Genomic DNA, 19,455 nt, shown 5'->3' with positions numbered 1-19,455 from the left:
CTCTCTCTCTCTCTCTCTCTCTTTCTCCCTCTTTTGCTCTCTCGCTCTCTCTCTCTCTCTCTCTCTCTCTCACTCTCTTCTTCTTCTCTTTCTCTCTGTATCTCTCTCTCTCTCTCTCTCTTTCTGGCTGTCTCCTGCCCTACCTTGGCGCTGCAATGTGCCGGTCTCTGCAGTGAAATCACTGCCTAGCTGGCTGGCAGGATTCTCCTTGACTGTGCGCATTGAGCCTCTGCCGTGCTGTTCAGCACTCTGCACCGCTTGCTGTAACGTCTCCACGAGACTCATCGCTCACAGCCGGCCATACATGTCTTGCATTCGAGGAAAGGAAGCAACATACTGTATGTAGTTTGCGTATCACTGCATGTGCACTCACATGCGTGCCTGCACATGCACACTCAAACTACTGTACGTAGCACTTTCCAATGTATTGTAACTTTTTGATTTTTTTCATGGATTCTTCTTATGTTTTTGTTATTCATGTATTTGGGGTTGTGGCTTATTAACGTGATTTTATTTTCCCTTTTATTTTTCAACTCGGTGCCCTCTGTCTAACCTACGACGTCTCTCACAGGAGTGCTGTGGGGGGTGTTGGCAGGCAGGTTCAAAGCACCTCGATTAAGGTTTGACGTTTGGATTCACCTCTGCGGGGCATCGTAAGATCCTATATCAGACGGACAAGACAGGATTACAGTTACTGACAAAAGGGGTAACGGATAGACACAAGGACATTGCAACCCGGGCTGGATCCGGCGGACCACCATGGAGGTCCAGTGGAATATCATTGAGCCCACAAGGCTGCTCCACACACACACAGCTACCAGCCTGGTCTTCTCCATGCTGCTTGGTAAGATCCACCACTTACTTCACTTCACTTCACCTACTTCTGCTTGTTTAATGCTTGATGTAATGTTGATTAACAAGCACTATGCTCCAACTGACATCCACACACACACACACACACACACACACACACACACACACACACACACACACACACACACACACACACACACACACACACACACACACACACACACACACACACACACACACACACACACACACACACACACACACACACACACACACACACACACATACATATACTTTGAAACTTGTTATTCTACACACCCCTTTGGCCATTAATAAGCGCCTATTTTCTCTGAGTGTTGTTTTTTGTTGCAGTGGTGCTTCTGGACATTTATTTTAGGAATATATTTGCATATTAGGCTTTGTGTTAGGATTTTTGGTTTGGTAACAGATTTTTCATGAGTAGTACATGTGATTAATCACCTTTGCAGAACATTGGTTGTGTTTCTATTCAGCAATATATGGTGAAGAGATGAAGATTCTAGAGAAGTGATTCTCCACCTTTTTAATGTCAAGGACTCCCAGTTAGAAATGCATTAAGCCACGGACCCCCATTTGATAATCCTCAGTGTTTATTTAATTGAGTTATAGACACATTCACCCCAGACCTGACATTGAGAAACACTTTTCTAGATTATAGATATAAAACAAAGAACTGTTTGAAATCATGTAATTTAAAGTGGCTGATTTGAATAGATTTGGTGTCATCTGTGAGAAATGTTGGGAGGCAAAGACATCAAATGGTTATAGACCTTTATTAAAGTAATAAAGACCTGAGTTATGTTTACAAAGTAACTGAATTAGCCCAGTTTGAGCATTCATATTTGTACACGTCGGCCCCAGCGTTGCCATGTCTGCTTATTATAAGCGACTTTGGGCTTCTATTTCTGTAAAGTTAATTGTTTATTATTATTATTTAAACCACTGGTTCTCAAATATTTTCATGTCATGGACCCCCAAATTAATATGTATTTGTCCCTCCCTAACCCCCATCTGAAAATGTTTGGTGCCAGGGAGCCCCGTACCAAATTTGTGTTGTTAAGACTGTTTAAAAAATATTCCAAATATTCCACATTTTATTTCAAGATTTGTAGATAATAAATAATCAAATAGCCATTCTATACAGTATATTTACTTAGGTTTAAAGCGCTGTGGCCTATAGTTGCTTCTTTTGGGCTTTTTTTTCCTAGACCTGGTTGCTTATTTCTCTCACTAAATCTGGCAACACTGCTTGGCCCACACCTTTTGGCATAACAATATGATAATCTCATCGGTCAGCAGTCCCAAAGTTGTGCAATGTTGTGCAACATTTGCTCTAGAAGGTTCCATATCTGGTATTGTAATATTATATAATCTGTTAATATTGAGATATTGCGTCCTGTCATTGAGGACACAGTAACCTTTTATTCTGCCTGCATTGATAACAATGTTATGGAGCAAATGTATGTACGTATAGTGATGTCTTGTGTATGAATGACACATCCTGTGTGTCAACAAAATACATTACATATACGCATGGATATATACAAAATACAAACTATATAGGTGGGTATAGATGATTGGATATGGATTTCCACCACAATGGTTTAAAAGAAAATATGTCACAATAAGCGAATGACTGCAAAGGAAAGTGGCCCAATGATCGAACGGGTATGTACTGTAAGTCTAGACAGTCTAGATTCAGCCTAGCAAATTGTCAGTGGAAGCTAGTTGACCTGGATACATATTCCCTCTTTTTATTAATGTACCAAAGTGATCCAGAGCAACGAGAACCAGTAAAAATCTTATAACCTTTCATTATTTTTTTTATCAAAGGTATTACTGTAAGAATGTGCAATATCTTTTAGAAGGCCTATTGACGTCTTTTACTCATAAACACCAGAGTCAGGCTGTAAAGAATGTTTGGCGGTATATGTGTAATAGTCATAGCCTGTAAGTGTTGTTAGATATACAGATGTGAGATTGAGAGTAGTAATATCATCCATCTGCAAGATATGTTTTTGGACCTTTCTGCCTTTATTTATAGTTTGTAGTAGAGATGGACAGGAAACAGGGGGGAGAGATGGGGAGAGACATGCAGCAAAGACCGTCGGGAACGGGACTCGAACCCGCGGTGCGCTGTCAGGCTACTTATGGGCTCAGGTGCCCGGACCGCAAGGCCAGCGGTCCGGGCCATCTGCTTTAAAGCAATGTCTTGCATCTACACTGTGGCATGGGTGAATACTGTTATTCTGATTGGCTGGAGGATATCAACTTCTATACAACGGCAAATGTATCAATTTTGTTAGTCAGACTAAAACCTGCGATGTCATGATGATGATTGTTATGAGAGCAGCTGCAGGTGATCTTTCTGTGGATAAGAGTACATTTTGCAGCTCAGCATTGATTAATGCAGAGTGCCAAAAACAAAACGTCACTGATTGTCTGTGGAGCAGTTCTGGATTTTACACCTGATGACATCACACATTTGATTCAATATTTTTCTAGATGAAATTGTATCTCAATAGGACGTGTGCTTGTCTCAGATTTCCTGTTAATGGCTGTTTGTCTTTCATGGTATATCTACTGAATGCCCAGCCTAGAATAAGTACCACTGTATGATGAGCACCAGGTCTTGCAACAATTTATTCTATTTTATTCTATTTTATTTATTTTGTTTATTTTGTTTATTTTGTTTATTTTGTTTATTTTATTTATTTTATTTATTTTATTTATTTTATTTATTTTATTTATTTTATTTATTTTATTTATTTTATTTATTTTATTTATTTTATTTATTTTTATTTATTTTATTTATTTTATTTATTTTATTTATTTTATTTATTTTATTTATTTTATTTATTTTATTTATTTTATTTATTTTATTTATTTTATTTATTTTATTTATTTTATTTATTTTATTTATTTTATTTATTTTATTTATTTTATTTATTTTATTTATTTTATTTATTTTATTTATTTTATTTATTTTATTTATTTTATTTATTTTATTTATTTTATTTATTTTATTTATTTTATTTATTTTATTTATTATTTTGCCTATTGGATATTCTAAATATAATAGCCCAAGTATAGTCAGCCAAACCAGGTTCATGCTAGAAGCACTCTCATGAAGCTGACAAATGTAGGCTAGAAATTGGAGCATCGCTGTTCTACTTTTGTCTCAGCTGCATAGTTTACTTTGCTTTGCAGACAAAACTTTCAAACAAAACACGGAATGGTTTTAAAGTCTGCTCGAGAATCGGTTGGTCCGTCTGCACCTTCGGTCCCTAACAATATCGCAAAAACTACCCCATGGGCTTTCTTTCTAGCACTACCATAGGCCATAAGATTCACTTAGACACAAGATAACTTGAAATCAATTTGGTGGATTGGCATGATACCTGCTGAGCACATTCATGCCCCCCAGAAGATGAACCATACTGATTTAGGTGTTCCCATGGCCTTTCCTTTAATCCTTTAGGTGAGGCTAAATGTCCGCTTGCAGTTGAAGTTATCTAAAAATCCAATGGGCGGATTGCCATGAAACTTGCAGAGCACACTTGATGTGCATGGTGGACAACCCCAAACTATTTGTGTGACTCCATGAGCTTGCCTCTGTCAACTTTAGCACACAAGATGTTCTAATAGGCCAATCGCAGGATGAACCCTACAGGTGACCCCATGGTAGAGCCCTGCACAGGACTGTTTTCTTAGTTCTCCTCCCACTGGATACAGTATCTGCCCATTCCCGCCTGCTCCTGCAATTTATTTCAGCCTGTGGCAATGTTTAAAACGTAGGGAAATTATTAATAACGTAGGTTATTAATAAGTAGATGCATATGTAGGAATGGGTCTTTTAGACTCTTAGTCTTGTTTTGTACTGTCCCGATTATCTAGTCTAGCGGCTCCAGTTACAGTGCAACCCGAGCAATCTAACGTTTAACAGACATTTAGCTTGACAAAACCGAAAGTCAATGGACAGACAAAGCAGAATGAAAATGCAGAATGTGGGGAAAATAATTGTCGAAAATAATAAGTGTGTGTGTGTGTGTGTGTGTGTGTGTGTGTGTGTGTGTGTGTGTGTGTGTGTGTGTGTGTGTGTGTGTGTGTGTGTGTGTGTGTGTGTGTGTGTGTGTGTGTGTGTGTGTGTGTGTGTGTGTGCACGCTCGCTCGCTCGAGCACACGCTGTCGCTATAGAGGAACAGTAGTTGAGAATGAGATTTAAAGAGCAAAAGGCATCAAGGGAGGGACAGACACTGTGAAGATACTGTTGGTCTGTCTCTGATACTGATGCAGTTTCTGCGGGATCACCGTGCTGCAATGTGACAGGAAAGGAAGGACAGAGAGGGAGATGGGACTACAACAAAACACTGCTTGTCCTTCTCTGGAGTTCAAAGCAATATATCACTCCTCACTGCAGTGGTGGGGCTTGACCTTGACTACGTGATGAAGTAAAACAGCTGGGATTATGCAGGGGAGAAATCAGTGGAAGAGAGAATTTGATTCCTTAGCTAGAAAGGTCTTTGCCAGGCTAGGTAGCCTTCCCAGCACTGTGTCAGTCGTGGGTTGCAGCTGGCAGGACATGAGGAAGCTGCAGGGCCGCACGCACGCTCATATGCACGCACACACACGCGCACACACACACACGCGCACGCACGCACACACGCTCGCGCACACACGCACGCACGCACGCACACACACACACACACACACACACACACACACACACACACACACACACACACACACACACACACACACACACACACACACACACACACACACACACACAATGCCTGTCAGCCTGGTAAAGAATTCATGCATTCATATTCAGGGGTTGTTGAGCGTGTTCTTCACACATTTATACACTAGATGGCAGCATAAAGTTCAAGATCTTTGACTTTGAGTGACCAGAAAATGTAAATTTAGTAGGACAGCATTTTCAAACGGATGTGCCGGTGTTATTTGATTATTTCTGGGTTTAGAAGAGGTTCCAAGTCTAGTGTTAATGAGGAAAAGGAGAGGATAGACATGAAGGGGAAATAATTGCTGGTAAAAAGGTTGTGGTATGTTGTAGTATGTTTCAATCCTACTCCACTTCACGTGTTTATATTTGGTGCAAGACATTAAATGAAAGGGGGCTATAGTTAAAAAGACAGCATCAGGCAATACAATAACATGCCTAAACTTTAATAGAAAGGGGTGCTCCCGGCTCCGTGGGCTGTGTAAGTCATGGGTCACAGCTGTAAACTGCAGGGGGATAGCTTATGGTCCAACTTCTGTGGCACATTTAATAGCCTTATAAACTATGTGACATGATTTCTCATATAGGGAGCTCACATTGGCTTGGCAGTTTTTAAAGAGGTGGTGCCATGGTTTTGCACTTTTTCTGTCTTTCATGCGTCTATGAGGTTGATAGAACTTCATTAAGCCCCCTGGTGGTGTTTTTATGGTGTTTTATGTCTTCTCTGACTATTTTGAGTTTCTTCCTGGAGGCTGAAACCTTGAGGGTCAAACGTGCCAATAGAAAAACAGCGCTTTAATGACGCAGTAGAAATTTACCCTCCCCCTCATTATCATAACACAACAGGTGTGGGCATGAGCAGGAGGAGGGACTAGGACAGGAGGCGGAGGGACTGGTTCAGGTGGGAGGTGCTAAGGTGAGAACCAGGTATACTTAATGAACTGGAGGCGTGTCCACATAAAAAATCTTCCTCCTAGTATAACCATAATACCCTGGTGATCATGTTTTAGGGGGGGGGGATCACTGAAAATCACGGCACCCCGTCTTTAATGATGCTGTGCTGATGATGGAAAGAAGTCAGGAAAGTTGTTTGTTGAATTATATGAGTAACTATGGGCCTCAAGATGCTGAAATAGAAATGTCTTTGGAGAAATCTCTAGTCATTCTAGTGTTCAGGGGTGGGAAACCCCAACCCAGAGTATGATGAGAGAGCAAAACGGGGAATTTTGTATAGGACTTCTGACTTTGATTGATTGATTGAAATTTTTATTAGGCAAAAGAATGTAAAACAGCACAGTATATACTTTTGTCTAAAAGGTCCGACCAAAAAAGTCCTTGCGGACTTGTTTCCGTTGGGGTCCTTGAATTAATTTCATAGACATATACAGTAGCAACCAAACAGTTCAAATCAACATAAGAAACAGAGAAAAAACTAAAAAAACACTATGTACAAAAAAAGCATCATGAAAAATAAAATAAAAGTATATTAAAAAAAAAAGGGGGAGGGGGGTCATCTGTCTACAGGGAAACTGGTACTACCTCCTCTTATGGCCTCCAGAAAGATGAGTTTTTAGGGCTGTTTTGAATGAGCCCAACAAACTGCATTTTTTGAGGGATGGGGTTAGGCTATTCCATACCTCGGTGGCCGTGGTGTAGAAGGAGATTTTTTTATGGGTGGGTGGTACCAGATTGTTGTTTACGCTCCCTCTAGTTTCGTGACTGTGGGTGTCACTAACTTTTTGGAGGTATTTTGACAGATAAGCGGGTATAGGGGGCATTTCGGGCAAATCTGCATGGTAAAGTGAGTGGGAGTGAGGTGGGTCATGGGCCCCAGTCCGAGAAGTAGTCTGTTGTCTTGTTTTTCACTCACACACACACACACGCACGCACGCACGCACGCACGCACGCACGCACGCACGCACGCACGCACGCACGCACGCACGCACGCACGCACGCACACACACACACACACACACACACACACACACACACACACACACACACACACACACACACACACACACACACACACACACACACACACACACACACACACACACACACACACACACACACACACAAAAGCCAGAAGACAATCTCTGCACTCCTATAGGCTACTGTAAGTCTTAGTACACATTGACAACAAACAATGCATGTGTCCAACATGTTCATATTTTGAGTAGATTACAGGTTTTTAGTGCCAGTTAGTTTTAGTTAGTTAGTGGGGCTTGCTGACAATCTGTAGCGGTAGTATTGAGCGGAGGAGGTGTTATCTGACAGGATTCTCTCTGTCTATGGAACAAGTCTTTCCCATACCTCGAAACAGGAGAGCTAAGATTCTAATGTTTAAGTGACAGAGATCTGCCTTGGCTCACTGAATTCTAATCTTACATCAAAATGTACTTGATTTTCTTTTAGTAGTACTGATACCTTTGCAACAATAAATAACTCGAAAAGTGTGCTCCTTGGAGGACAGGTCTCCACCAGGCCGGGTCTGAAAAACCTGACTCATACATCTTGATCACATGACCCCATAGATAATGTGTACCGATTTGTGTTCGTTTTGAAAAGAATCTGTAGGAGTAGGAGCAAAAAGCTTGTTTTGAAATAAACGCGCTATATGGCAGAAAATGTAATCTGGCACAAACAGGGCCTATCAGTTGTGTCATGATCCAAGGGATCCAGGGAAAAAAAGATGTTGATTGGAAGCCAATCATAGCCAATCGGAATGGAATATGAGAAATGTGACAAATACGTCTTGATAGAAAATCTGAAGTAGTAATAACAAAAAACGTGTTTTACAAAAATCTGTCTCATGGTGCCGCCATAACGGACTGATTAGATTTTTTTTGGCTTGGCCTACTGGGAGTGTGCATGCAACGTTTCCCGTCAATCGTGTCCGGTGCATGTCGTGAAAAACGGGCCCCTCCAGCAAACTTTGAAAGCCAATCGTAGCCAATCGGAATAGAATCCAAAAAATCTGATCACATGACTACAGAGATAAGGTGTACCAATTTGGGTGAGGTTTGGACAAAATCAGTAGGAGTGGTAGCAAAAGCTGTGTTTTGCAAAGAAAACTCAACATGGCAGAAAACGTGTCAGGTGGAAATGGGCGTGGCTTATTTGGGGAGTTGCGTAATGATCCAAGGATTTTTTTTTGTATGACCTACGGTAGAGCTAAAGGCCAAAATGTGAATCGGCCTGTTATGGCACCACCATGAGGCCAATTTGAAAGATCAAAAGAAGATCAAAAGAATGAGATTGGAATTAGATCTAAATAGTTTTCATATTTTAATGTAATTTTATTACCTGTTGAAATGTAACTGGGAATACACTCGTAGATATACTACACCTGCCACTTGCTGTGTACAATATACGCATCGGGCTAGACTTTGACCTTGCACTGTGGCATTATCATTTGATTGATTTGAAAAGCAAGAAATCAATAGTGCAAGTCCTCCAACTCACCTGCCAAGTTTGACCCCAGATCTGGATGAAAACTGACAGATCAAATTGCTTTGAAATACATAGATACAGACAGACAGACAGACAGACAGACAGACAGACAGACAGACAGACAGACAGACAGACAGACAGACAGACAGACAGACAGACAGATGGACAGACGCATATCTTACATTAAATGTACGGAATCTCTGTATGTATGTCCGTCTGTTATTCACGTATCTCGAGAACCGTACGACCGACCGACTTCAAACTCGGCACGCACGTCACTGCTGACCCGAGGGAGTTGAGTGCACGGCGTCGAGTTGGTCAGATAGGCAGTTGTCCAGAACCACTGATGTAACCGTTACACCCATATATTGGCATACATGTCTATGGAGATCCAGTTTTCCAGAACCACGGAACCGACAGCAATGCCCATATATGGTTATGCGCATATAATGGACTGACCGACTTCAGACGTGCTGCGCGCATCGGCGAGGATTCAAGGAAGTACGGTGCCCAGCATAGATCCGACCGATATGCCCATACTGTACATAGTCATGTATGGAGATCCAGTTGTCCAGAACCGCCGATCCAACCGAAATGCCCATATATGGTTATGCCCATACCGGTATATGGGCATATACTGATGGCATCAGGGATCTCCACATGGCATAAAAGGAAAACAGGCAGACAGACAGACAGACAGACAGAGACTGAGGAAGACCTATTAGGTTGAAATATTATGTCCGTTGCTCTGTGTAGGAGAGGTAGAGAGAACAGGTATTGCATAATCAGTTGGGGCATGCATTCACGATTTGCATTGTTCCCGACTTGCTTCGTCGATCTGAATTGCCCATATATAGGCATATTTGGAGATCTGTTTGTCCATGTCCATATGGGGCATATACTGGTGATATCAGGGATCTCCATATATGGGCATAAAAGGGACAAAAGCAGACAGATACAACTTGCACAACTTGCATTGTTCCCGACTTGCATCGTTCCCGAGTAGGCCGGTGCCCACCGGTCTAGTGATTACAATACACCTACCCCACTGGATTCACACACCGTACAACGCTGCAGCATGCTGAATGTGTCTCTTTGACTGTGCCCAGTGGTCCTTATCTTCTGATATGTTGTTCTCTCTCCTGCCATGCTCCTCAGGTGTGTGGTCTACTCAGGCCGTTGAGATGAATGTTGGGAAGATCCCCTTCCTGGAGGCATTAAATGGGAGCACAGTCACCATCCCCTGTATATACGCCAGCTGTATTGGCATCGAGAATCTATACTTCAACTGGCACTTCAATAACAATGGCACCATGGAGAAGGCAAGGCATGCACGCAGTCTCGAACAGGCTTGATATACTTAAAGGGATATTTCACTTTCAAATACGTTTGGGGTCATTTTAAGGTCTACTCTGGCTTTTGTGAGGACCCCAGACAGTTTTTAAGTTGCTTGATTCAATATTCACATATTTCATATTCATTTTATCAGACACGCCCTCTTCCTATACAAACCCATTGTAACTTCAAACTCCATTTTAACCATGAAATAGATTAATCAAAAACACCCGTCCTTGGTTCTGGTGACTGACATTGTCCTTCTAATGCGTGAGGGGGCCGTGTTTTTTCAATTACTTTTTCCTTTACTTAAAAAAAATATGAATGAATGAAAAAAGTAATTGAAAAAACACAGCCCCCTCACGTATTAGAAGGACAATATCAGTCACCGCAGATCCAAGGACGGGTGTTTTCGATGAATCTATCATGGTTAAAATGGAGTTTGAAGTTACAATGGGTTTGTATAGGAAGGTGGCGTGTCTGATAAAATGAATATAAAATATCTAAATACTGAATCAAGCAACTTAAAAATGGTCTGGGGTGCTCACAAAAGCCAGAGTAGAAAGTGAAATATCCCTTTGAATATGCGTGTCGCGTATGGAAAACAGACTTTATTGTCGACACCCGCACGCAACCAAGTACATGTTTAGCGCAGGCTTTACACGTGTCTTTACTGGTATAGTGTTGTCAAGTACACAGTCAAATCTTTGTTTATTGTTATTAATGTTGATTTAACGTACAAGTGGATAAATGAACATTGAGGATTTCACTGTGTATCTGTTGTGTTATTTTTCTTTTTTAGTAGCAGTTTTGTGATTGACAGCTTGCTTTTCTACTCAGGTGTGTGAGGGTACGATTCCTGATGATGGAATATTCCCAGAAGGTTTGCAAGTGTATAGAGAAAGAGTGGAGTATGTTGGCGTCCCCGAACTCCACAACGTCTCCCTCAGGGTCTGGAACATCACCTTTGACGACATGGGCCAGTGGCACTGCTATGGACGCAACCCCAAAGAGAAGGGCAGGAACCACACAGCCATCTTCACCCTCATTGTGGTGGACGAGTGTGAGTGGCCTTCAGTGTATTGTCTGGTGGCACCATAAATCCCTCCTGTGGAATCAAACATCCAGAAAATAAATTCAACAAAACCTCACGGTCACAAAGTGCTGCGCAAACATAGGACAGAATGCACAATAAAAACAAGAATTTCACAAAGGTAATAAGCGAGTGAAAATAAAATGAGCAAATTATCACCATCTAATAGGGGCACGGTGGCACAGTCGGTAGCACTGTCGCCTCACGAAGGTCCTGGGTTCGATTCCCGCCGGGGATGCTGTGGGCGCTATGCGTGTCCTCTCCTCCGCGTCATCAGTGCCCATACCCTAGGGGTTGGCGAAAGAGCCTTTCTGTGTGGAGTTTGCATGTTCTCCCCGTGTCTCCTAGGGTAGGTACCCTCACAAAAAACATGCAGTAATCCTGGTCACTATACTGCCTCCCCCTGGCCAGCCGGGGCGCCTGATGGAGGGGAAGGGAAGTTGGGAACTGGTTGGAATAACGTGTTCCTTCCACGCGCTACGTCCAACCAGGGAAACTCTCCCCTGTCAGGTGATAAGAAGGTCAGACGGCTCTCATGCATTGAAGGAGGCATGAGCTCGGCCCTGGCCTCCCTAGGTTGGCAGAGGGAAGGTAGTGCCCAGGATTACACGCTTAGGCATTGGCACTAGGGTGAAAAAATAGGGGTTACAAAATCGTGGGATACATTTTTAAGTAAAAAAATAAAAATAATAATTAGCTAATACAAATTGAACGAGAGATAACCATGAGAAAAAGATAACGAATCAAAGAAAAGGTTGTTTACAGGAATGCTTTCTGGAACATAATATGTTCCAGTATATTATACATACGTTTTTAAGAGTGATTTAAAAGATGCCTCGGGTGGAGCATTCTAGAGCTCAGACAGTGAAGGCCCGATCACCCTTAGTAGTCTAGAAGCTTAACCCCATTTTTTTACATTATTGAAACGAAGCGGATAAAAGCGCCAATTCTTTTATGAAGCTTCTATAGGACCTACTGATGGATTCTAGCCTTGGGTACCAAACTTTATTTTGAAAAGTATCCATACAATTATCCATATCAATATCCATAAAAAAACAGGCAGATTCACTTTTTGGCCTATAGCTCTTGAACCATAGGTCATAGCATCAAAAAATAATACCTGGACTCCTTGGATCATGACGCAACTTCCCATATAGGTCCCGCCCATTTCCGATTTCAAGATTTTACGCCATTTTGCGTTATCTTCAAAACACATATTTTGCTATTACTCCTACAAATTTGGTCCAAAACTCACACAAATCGGCACACACTCTTTGTCTTTGGTCATGTGATCAAGATTTATCAGTCAGATTTTTCATATTCCCTTCGGATTGGCTACGATTGGCTTCTGCAATTTGTGTATCAAGCAGGCATCTGGGTGACCAGCCTACAAACAGAACAAGTTATTCCTTCCCCACATGAGTATGGATGGACCAAGGAATCGGAGGCATGGGTGCCAGTTTGAATGACAATTCCAGAAGTCTCCAGAGCATGCAGAGAGCTGATCAAATGCTATTGTAAAGGGGACTGTTCCACCTGCAAATGTGGCAAATCAAATGTGGACTGTTCACCACTTTGCAATTGCAAATGTTTGACTCACAAGACCATTTTGTACTTAATTTGGTGCAAAAACAGTGATATTTGTAGAATTTGTTGCGCCCCCTATGGGTGGAAGTGAAATCGCATTGGCTCTGCGTTTATTAGTGGCCCCACAATGATACAAATTTGGGACAGATAGGACGCTGTGTTTATGATTTGTGGCATTTTTTGTCAAACGGACCCTCCCACAGATTTCAGAAGCCAATCGTAGCCAATCTGAAGGGAATATGAAAAATCGGACTGATACATCTACATCACATGACCAAAGACACAGTGTGTGCCGATTTGTGTGAATTTGGGATTTAATTTGTAAAAGTAATAGCAAAATATGTGTTTTGAAGATAACGCAAAATGGCGTAAAATCTTGAAATCGGATAAGGGGCGGGACCTATATGGGAAGTTGCGTGATGATCCAAAGAGTACAGGGAAAAATAGTTTTGATGCTATGACCTACGGTTCAAGAGTTAAAGGCCAAAAAGTTAATCGACCTGTTTTTTTTTATGGATATTGATATGGATAATTGTATGGATACTTTTCAAAATAAAGTTTGGTACCCAAGGCTAGAATCCATCAGTAGGTCCTAAAGAAGCTTCATTAAAAAATTGGCGCTTTTATCCGCTTCGTTTCGATAATCTTGCTAAGCTATCCCACTATAGTTACAAGGCGTAATTTAGGGACCTTTAGGAGAGCCTGGCCTGAGGACCTCGGGCTACATTGATCAGCACGTACTAATCCTGCATGTACAGTATGTCATCCTCATAATTTTAACCATGGGTCATACCTAACATATTTAAAAGATGTCGAAGAATGGTAGTGGGAACTGGAATCATCCATGCATTTTTTCATGTGCCAGAGTAAACCCCCCCTCCTATCTTATTTTATGCACCATACTCTACTTCTACTTACTACTATAACTAACCATTGTCCTGTGTTCAATCCTTGCCCCCCATGTTAAGCCCAATTTATACTTCTTCGTATTACAGTGTCGCATGCCAAAAATAGCAGATCTATTATGTGATTATCTGATATGTGATTTGCTATATATGGTGTGCGACACTGCAGTACTATGGAGCATAAAGTAGGCATGACTGTTTTCCTCTGTTACAGTAAAGGTAATAGACAACACATTAACCATCATCATAGCCTCAGTGGTGGGTGGAGGCATCGCTACGTTGATGGCCGTCATGTTGGTGAAGAACTTCATTCTCTACGTACTAAAAACGATTGAGGAGAAAAAGTGAGTCACGATGAGAGGCAGGATAAAAAATAACTTTGACTGTAGCAAACTTGTACTATTTCTAATGATATCAGTGTTGTAGAATCATTTAACAACTACACTATTTCAAGTAAATGTACAAGTGTGTAATATTTTCTAACAAGTGAGATGTCCTGCAAGTTGTCTCTTAATAGTTACATTTGTAGTTCATATTCTAATCTAATCTCTTTTTCTCTTACCTGCAGTGAGGAGGCGCTCCTTGTCAGGCAATCCTCATCAGGGAATGACAACACAGAAAATGGCCTCTCATCTAAAGGATCTAAAGCTGATTCAAAGCCTACACCAAAAAAGAAATGAGTTAATGCATGTATGTAAATCCACATATGGTTATTCATATTGTATATATCTACGCACATGTATGTACAGTATATGCACATGTGTTTGTACACATGCAACTCCATTACGTTCAAGTTGGTACAGTATATATGTAAAAGGAAGTATGACACCTGGCTGTGGCCTCTCTTGTTAGGTCAACAAAATGCAATTTGCACAAAATGCTCTGGTGGGTTCTCAATAAACAAAATAGGCAAATATTATATAAAATGTGTACATATTACACAATGTAAATTACAAGTGCACAAAAAATAATACAATACTTTATGTAATTATTAATTCCAGCTACCAGAGACACTTTGTCTTATTTATGAACCCAGCTATGATCTTTCCCAAAACAAAAGCAAATTGAAAATGCAACCCCTGCCCATATGAACATATCTCATATCTTGTTCAATGTCTCTCTGTTCTTCAGATATGACTGATTGTGTCATTTTAAATTTGACTTTGATGGAGACCTTGACCTTTACATTTTTTGACTCAAAAAGTGAAACATCTCAGGGCTGCCTATTGACTAATGACTATTTACACTAAGGTTAGGGTTAAATCTTCCCTTCCATTCTTGACCACCAGGACAACTTAGACTTCAGTTTTGTATAAAAGGGAGATGTCTTATCCTGCCGCCACCCCCCCCCCCCCTCCCACACACAAACACACACACAAACACACGCACGCACGCACGCACGCACACACGCACGCACGCACGCACGCACATACACTTACTTACCCTGCCCACTCACAATGGTGGCACTCTGTTTCAGGTGTGACATGCTCATCCTGTGGAAAGTGGAGATGGACACATTTGAGGAATGGCCTTTTGGTTCAACATGCTCTCTGTCAGTTGAGAGGGTTTGAAGACATGTATGTTTATTTCAATCAATAACCAAATAGTCTCTGGTGCAGTAGATAGTTAAAACCAATATTTAATTTGTTTTTATTTACTTGTTTTTTGCTAGTTTAGATTAAATCCAATGGACTAAGCTGTACAGATGCACATGGTAAAGGTGCATGGTCTGTACAGTATCTGAAAATAATATCCATTGCTATTTTGTGTGCAACTTCAGAAAATATTTGCACATTTTGTGAAATTATGGCAAGGTTATTGAATTGTGAAGATGAAATAACCAAAACAGGGACTTATGACAGTGCTCGTTTGTGCCATTGATATACAAAATATTTTTAGGCCACAGTCAGGCTGCATGAAAAACTTAAACCTGCTTGGACTGCTTTTCATACAAAGTCAAAACAAACATTTGAATGCTTGAGACAGGGACTAATGCAATGTAAGTAGTACTTTGACCTGGGCTGAATCCTGCATCAACCTATATAGCAAATGGTCAACTAAAACAAATAGCTATTTTTGAAAAACTCATTTTGATTTTATTTGTAATATAATAAAATCCAACAGTACATTACATACTTTTGAGTAACATATTCAGCAAATAAATGTGTTTGCCTTGTTTCTAGAGCATATTAGAAGGATTCAGCCCAGGTCCTTTTTTTGTTTGTTTGTTTGCTTGATGCAAAACACAGGTGCCTGTTAGAGCTTCTATATTCCTCTCTAATTGAGGAAATTTAATATCGCAAAACAGTTTATAAAACTCAAATGCAAATGCAAAAAATAATACACGCTACTAAACTGAAATGATAGAGATTCCCCTGAACAACCTCCCTCCCTGACCCCTAGAAAACCGAATGACCCCCCCGCCCCACCCCCACCCCCGGTGATGCTGCTTTAAAGACTAAATAATAACCAATGCATTTTAAGCATGTGAAGCAACACAGGCCAGATTTTAGACACAAAGCTTGAAAATAGAATCATGTGCTTTTAATGTGTTTCCTTTTTGGAACACTTGTTGAATACTTGTCTGATATACAGTATCCGTGTCATGCTGAGGTTAGTTAAATCCTCATCTTACAGTATATCGTACCAATTTCTCTTGAACTAATCATGGCAAGGGCACTTTTTGGTCCTGTAGATCTAAATGCTCCCAGACAAGCCGGGATCAGTAATCTTGCTATGTACCACCTAACCCTGATGGCTAGTTTCTCCAAAACACTAATCTACAGTATACTGTAAATCCATTTAACCAAAAGATTTAATATTTGCAATAAGTAATCTTTATCAGCTGCAGTGCAGTGAAAAAGAAAGTTTTATCATAGCCATCCATGTCAAAGCCATTATGGGTGCCCTCAGCCCCTGCATATTGTAAGTCGACCATTAGCTCATATTTAAAATAGCATAGGGTCAGTAGTTAACCTAGCAGGTAGAGTAGGGGGCTGCAGCTCACTTGACAGTCGTGGCCCAAGCATGGATTTGGATAAGCGATGATACTCTGTAGCCCTACTGTGCCAAACTGGGATCATCCCTGAGTATCAATTCATCGCCCTATCAGGAGAGGAATGCACATTTTCATCTTTGTCTTTATGCTTATTGTAGCTATTGTAGTATGATTCAACCAATGACATGGCAAGACGCTGAATGTCTAATTTTGAAAATACCTCTGGAGTGTGAGACAGATAACACTGTGTCTGGGACACTAAGGTGTACCAGTCATATGATATTGTAACATATGAATGTACCTCCCTTGTATTTATGTACTGTCCATGAAATGAAAGTACTGTAATGTGAGTGAGTGAGTGGTTTGGGTGGTTGTCGTCAACGTCAACTCATCGCTATGTCATCAAAAAATGTGCCTCCAGTCTTTAATCGCTGGTTTGAAGCAATACTGTAAAGGGAGAGTCTGTTGGGCACTTTAAGCAGGCATACATGTATTTATTTTTTTAAATCAGCTACTTATGTGTGATCTATAATCACTGTTGGTGTGCCTGATCACAAGTCACAGGGATAGAAACCATATAGCACATGTACGAAGGTGCAGGTAGAGTACTGTATGTTTTAAAAGGAAATACAATTAATCTTCTTAATTTGCCCCCCAAAATTTAGAGTTGCCAATCCCCCCTTATTTCTCCCAATTACGTCATTATGACTATTTCCGAATCCCCCACTCATTTCTGTCTGGTCTTGTCACTGCTAACCCCTACTGGCTCACCTGACAGTGAGGAGCCACCACCGGGAGGACACAGCACGTGTGCAGAAACACACTAATCCTCGCTGTTCAACACCCCCTGCTGACAGGTGCCGCCCCCAGCCCGTAGGAGTCACTGGTGCAGCGCCAAAAATTGCCCTCCCCACCTGGCTTCCTTCAAGTGAACATGGCCTATTGTATTTGTATGGTCGCTTGGCCAAACCGGAGGAATGCAATTAATCAATTAGAGTACATGGGGAAAATGTGCAAACAAACAAATTCCTAATTACACTGTGTAATATTTTTGATTGAAATATTGTAAAATAATTAATATTTTCTATTGATCAATATTTAACTCCCAATGCCAGAAATGAGGAAACAGAGATTCAACCCTGTGATGTCATCAAGAATTAAATCAGGTGCTTTATACAAGTTTGAGAAACTAATGTTTTTGTTAAAACAATGGACAGAATATATCAGTATTTTTCCTCTTTTTATTTAATATATTGTGTGCATAATTTAAACTTGGATGGTCATTTTAATCAGTACACAGCCAAATGTATTATTTTAACTCTGACTCAGAATTAAATTGACACTGTATTTTAGCTGCCTATATTGTTTTTATACTGATTTCCCATATCCATACAATTGTACCTTAATCCCTTTCTGCTTTCATAATAACTGGTGTATGTTTCCCGATTTAACCCCTTCTCAGCAGTTGATTTTACATTTCGATGACATCACTGTTTCGCGTCTTTGTTCACATACTGTACGTATATCTGACTGGTGCATTGTCACATCAAAGGGAGTAAAAAACTGAGTGGTACGTTATGGGGGACATTTTAACGTAGTTTCATACTGTAGTTCATATTGAATTTCACAAGAATAACAACATCCAACTTACTGTACATGATGCAAATGTAACTCATCTAAATGGAAAATCCCCTCTAACAGAAATGAGACCCAGGAAGGGTCGTATTATGAAATCATACTTGGATATTTGCATTCTTGTACCAACTTTATGACATGTTCATGCACTGTGGAATGACCGCACAACAATTATTATTATTAATTTGTTTGTTCTGTTTTGCAGTGGATTTTCATGCAAAACCCAAGGCTAATGCCGACAATTGTCCAAAATATGGTTGAGAAGGATTGGGCCTGGTTTATGTTCAGATGATCAGCAATTCTATGCAAATTACAGTAGAATTGAAAATAACAGCTCAACGCACTACACCTTGGAGTTGACTGTAATGCTATTGTAAGCAATACCAATGTGGGATTAGATCCGGGGTATTTGAACTATTGGGATGCAGGGTGACCGGGGAACATCCGGACTGGAGCACTGAGTAGGCTGAAGCCCCGTACTTTAGCCCTGCAGAGTGCAGACTATAGGGCTGGGAGATATTACTTCAAATCAATATCACGATTATTTAGAACGATTAATGAACAAAATATATATATATAGTGAAAATTGTAGATCTTACAAGCTCACAACGTGTTGCATCATGCCGCGTTGTGAGCGGCTAGTACAGCTATTTTCGCAATTTTCTGTATGCCACTATTGTACAACGAGGAATAACACAAGTGGTTAATCAAACTAATCGATGTAGACCATTATAAAAAATGGAATAGAATGATTTTGTGTCAATTCGTTGAATATAAGAAGAAAACAATATAAATAAATAAAAAACCCTGCTTCTCGATTAATCGGTTATAAGTCGGTTATTGGTTGGTT

The 19,455-nt window shown here is 40.6% G+C and overlaps 1 protein-coding gene across 1 annotated transcript; it reads left to right on the top strand.

The window, feature by feature from the left end:
• The first annotated feature begins 314 nt into the window (after nucleotides 1-314).
• Nucleotides 315-18,445, top strand: LOC308090745 (sodium channel regulatory subunit beta-4-like). Its single transcript, XM_080436009.1, has 6 exons — nucleotides 315-844; nucleotides 10,211-10,374; nucleotides 11,228-11,450; nucleotides 14,187-14,316; nucleotides 14,541-14,662; nucleotides 15,450-18,445. Exons 1-5 carry the CDS (start codon nucleotides 760-762, stop codon nucleotides 14,650-14,652), a joined length of 714 nt encoding a protein of 237 aa, XP_080292135.1. The 5' UTR covers nucleotides 315-759; the 3' UTR covers nucleotides 14,653-14,662; nucleotides 15,450-18,445.
• The last annotated feature ends 1,010 nt before the right edge of the window (nucleotides 18,446-19,455 follow it).

This window comes from Gymnoscopelus braueri, assembly GCF_963280865.1.
Source record: "Gymnoscopelus braueri genome assembly, chromosome: 8".
Taxonomy (NCBI): domain Eukaryota; kingdom Metazoa; phylum Chordata; class Actinopteri; order Myctophiformes; family Myctophidae; genus Gymnoscopelus; species Gymnoscopelus braueri.
Note: the sequence above shows the minus strand (reverse complement) of the source record. Positions and strands in the feature narration are given on the sequence as shown.

Coding starts and splice junctions, on each gene's coding strand:
- LOC308090745 (XM_080436009.1), top strand. CDS start 760: ATGGAGGTCCAGTGGAATATCATTGAGCCCACAAGGCTGCTCCACACA. Junction 10,375..11,227: donor ACAATGGCACCATGGAGAAG/GCAAGGCATGCA, acceptor TTTTCTACTCAG/GTGTGTGAGGGTACGATTCC. Junction 14,317..14,540: donor AAAACGATTGAGGAGAAAAA/GTGAGTCACGAT, acceptor TCTTACCTGCAG/TGAGGAGGCGCTCCTTGTCA.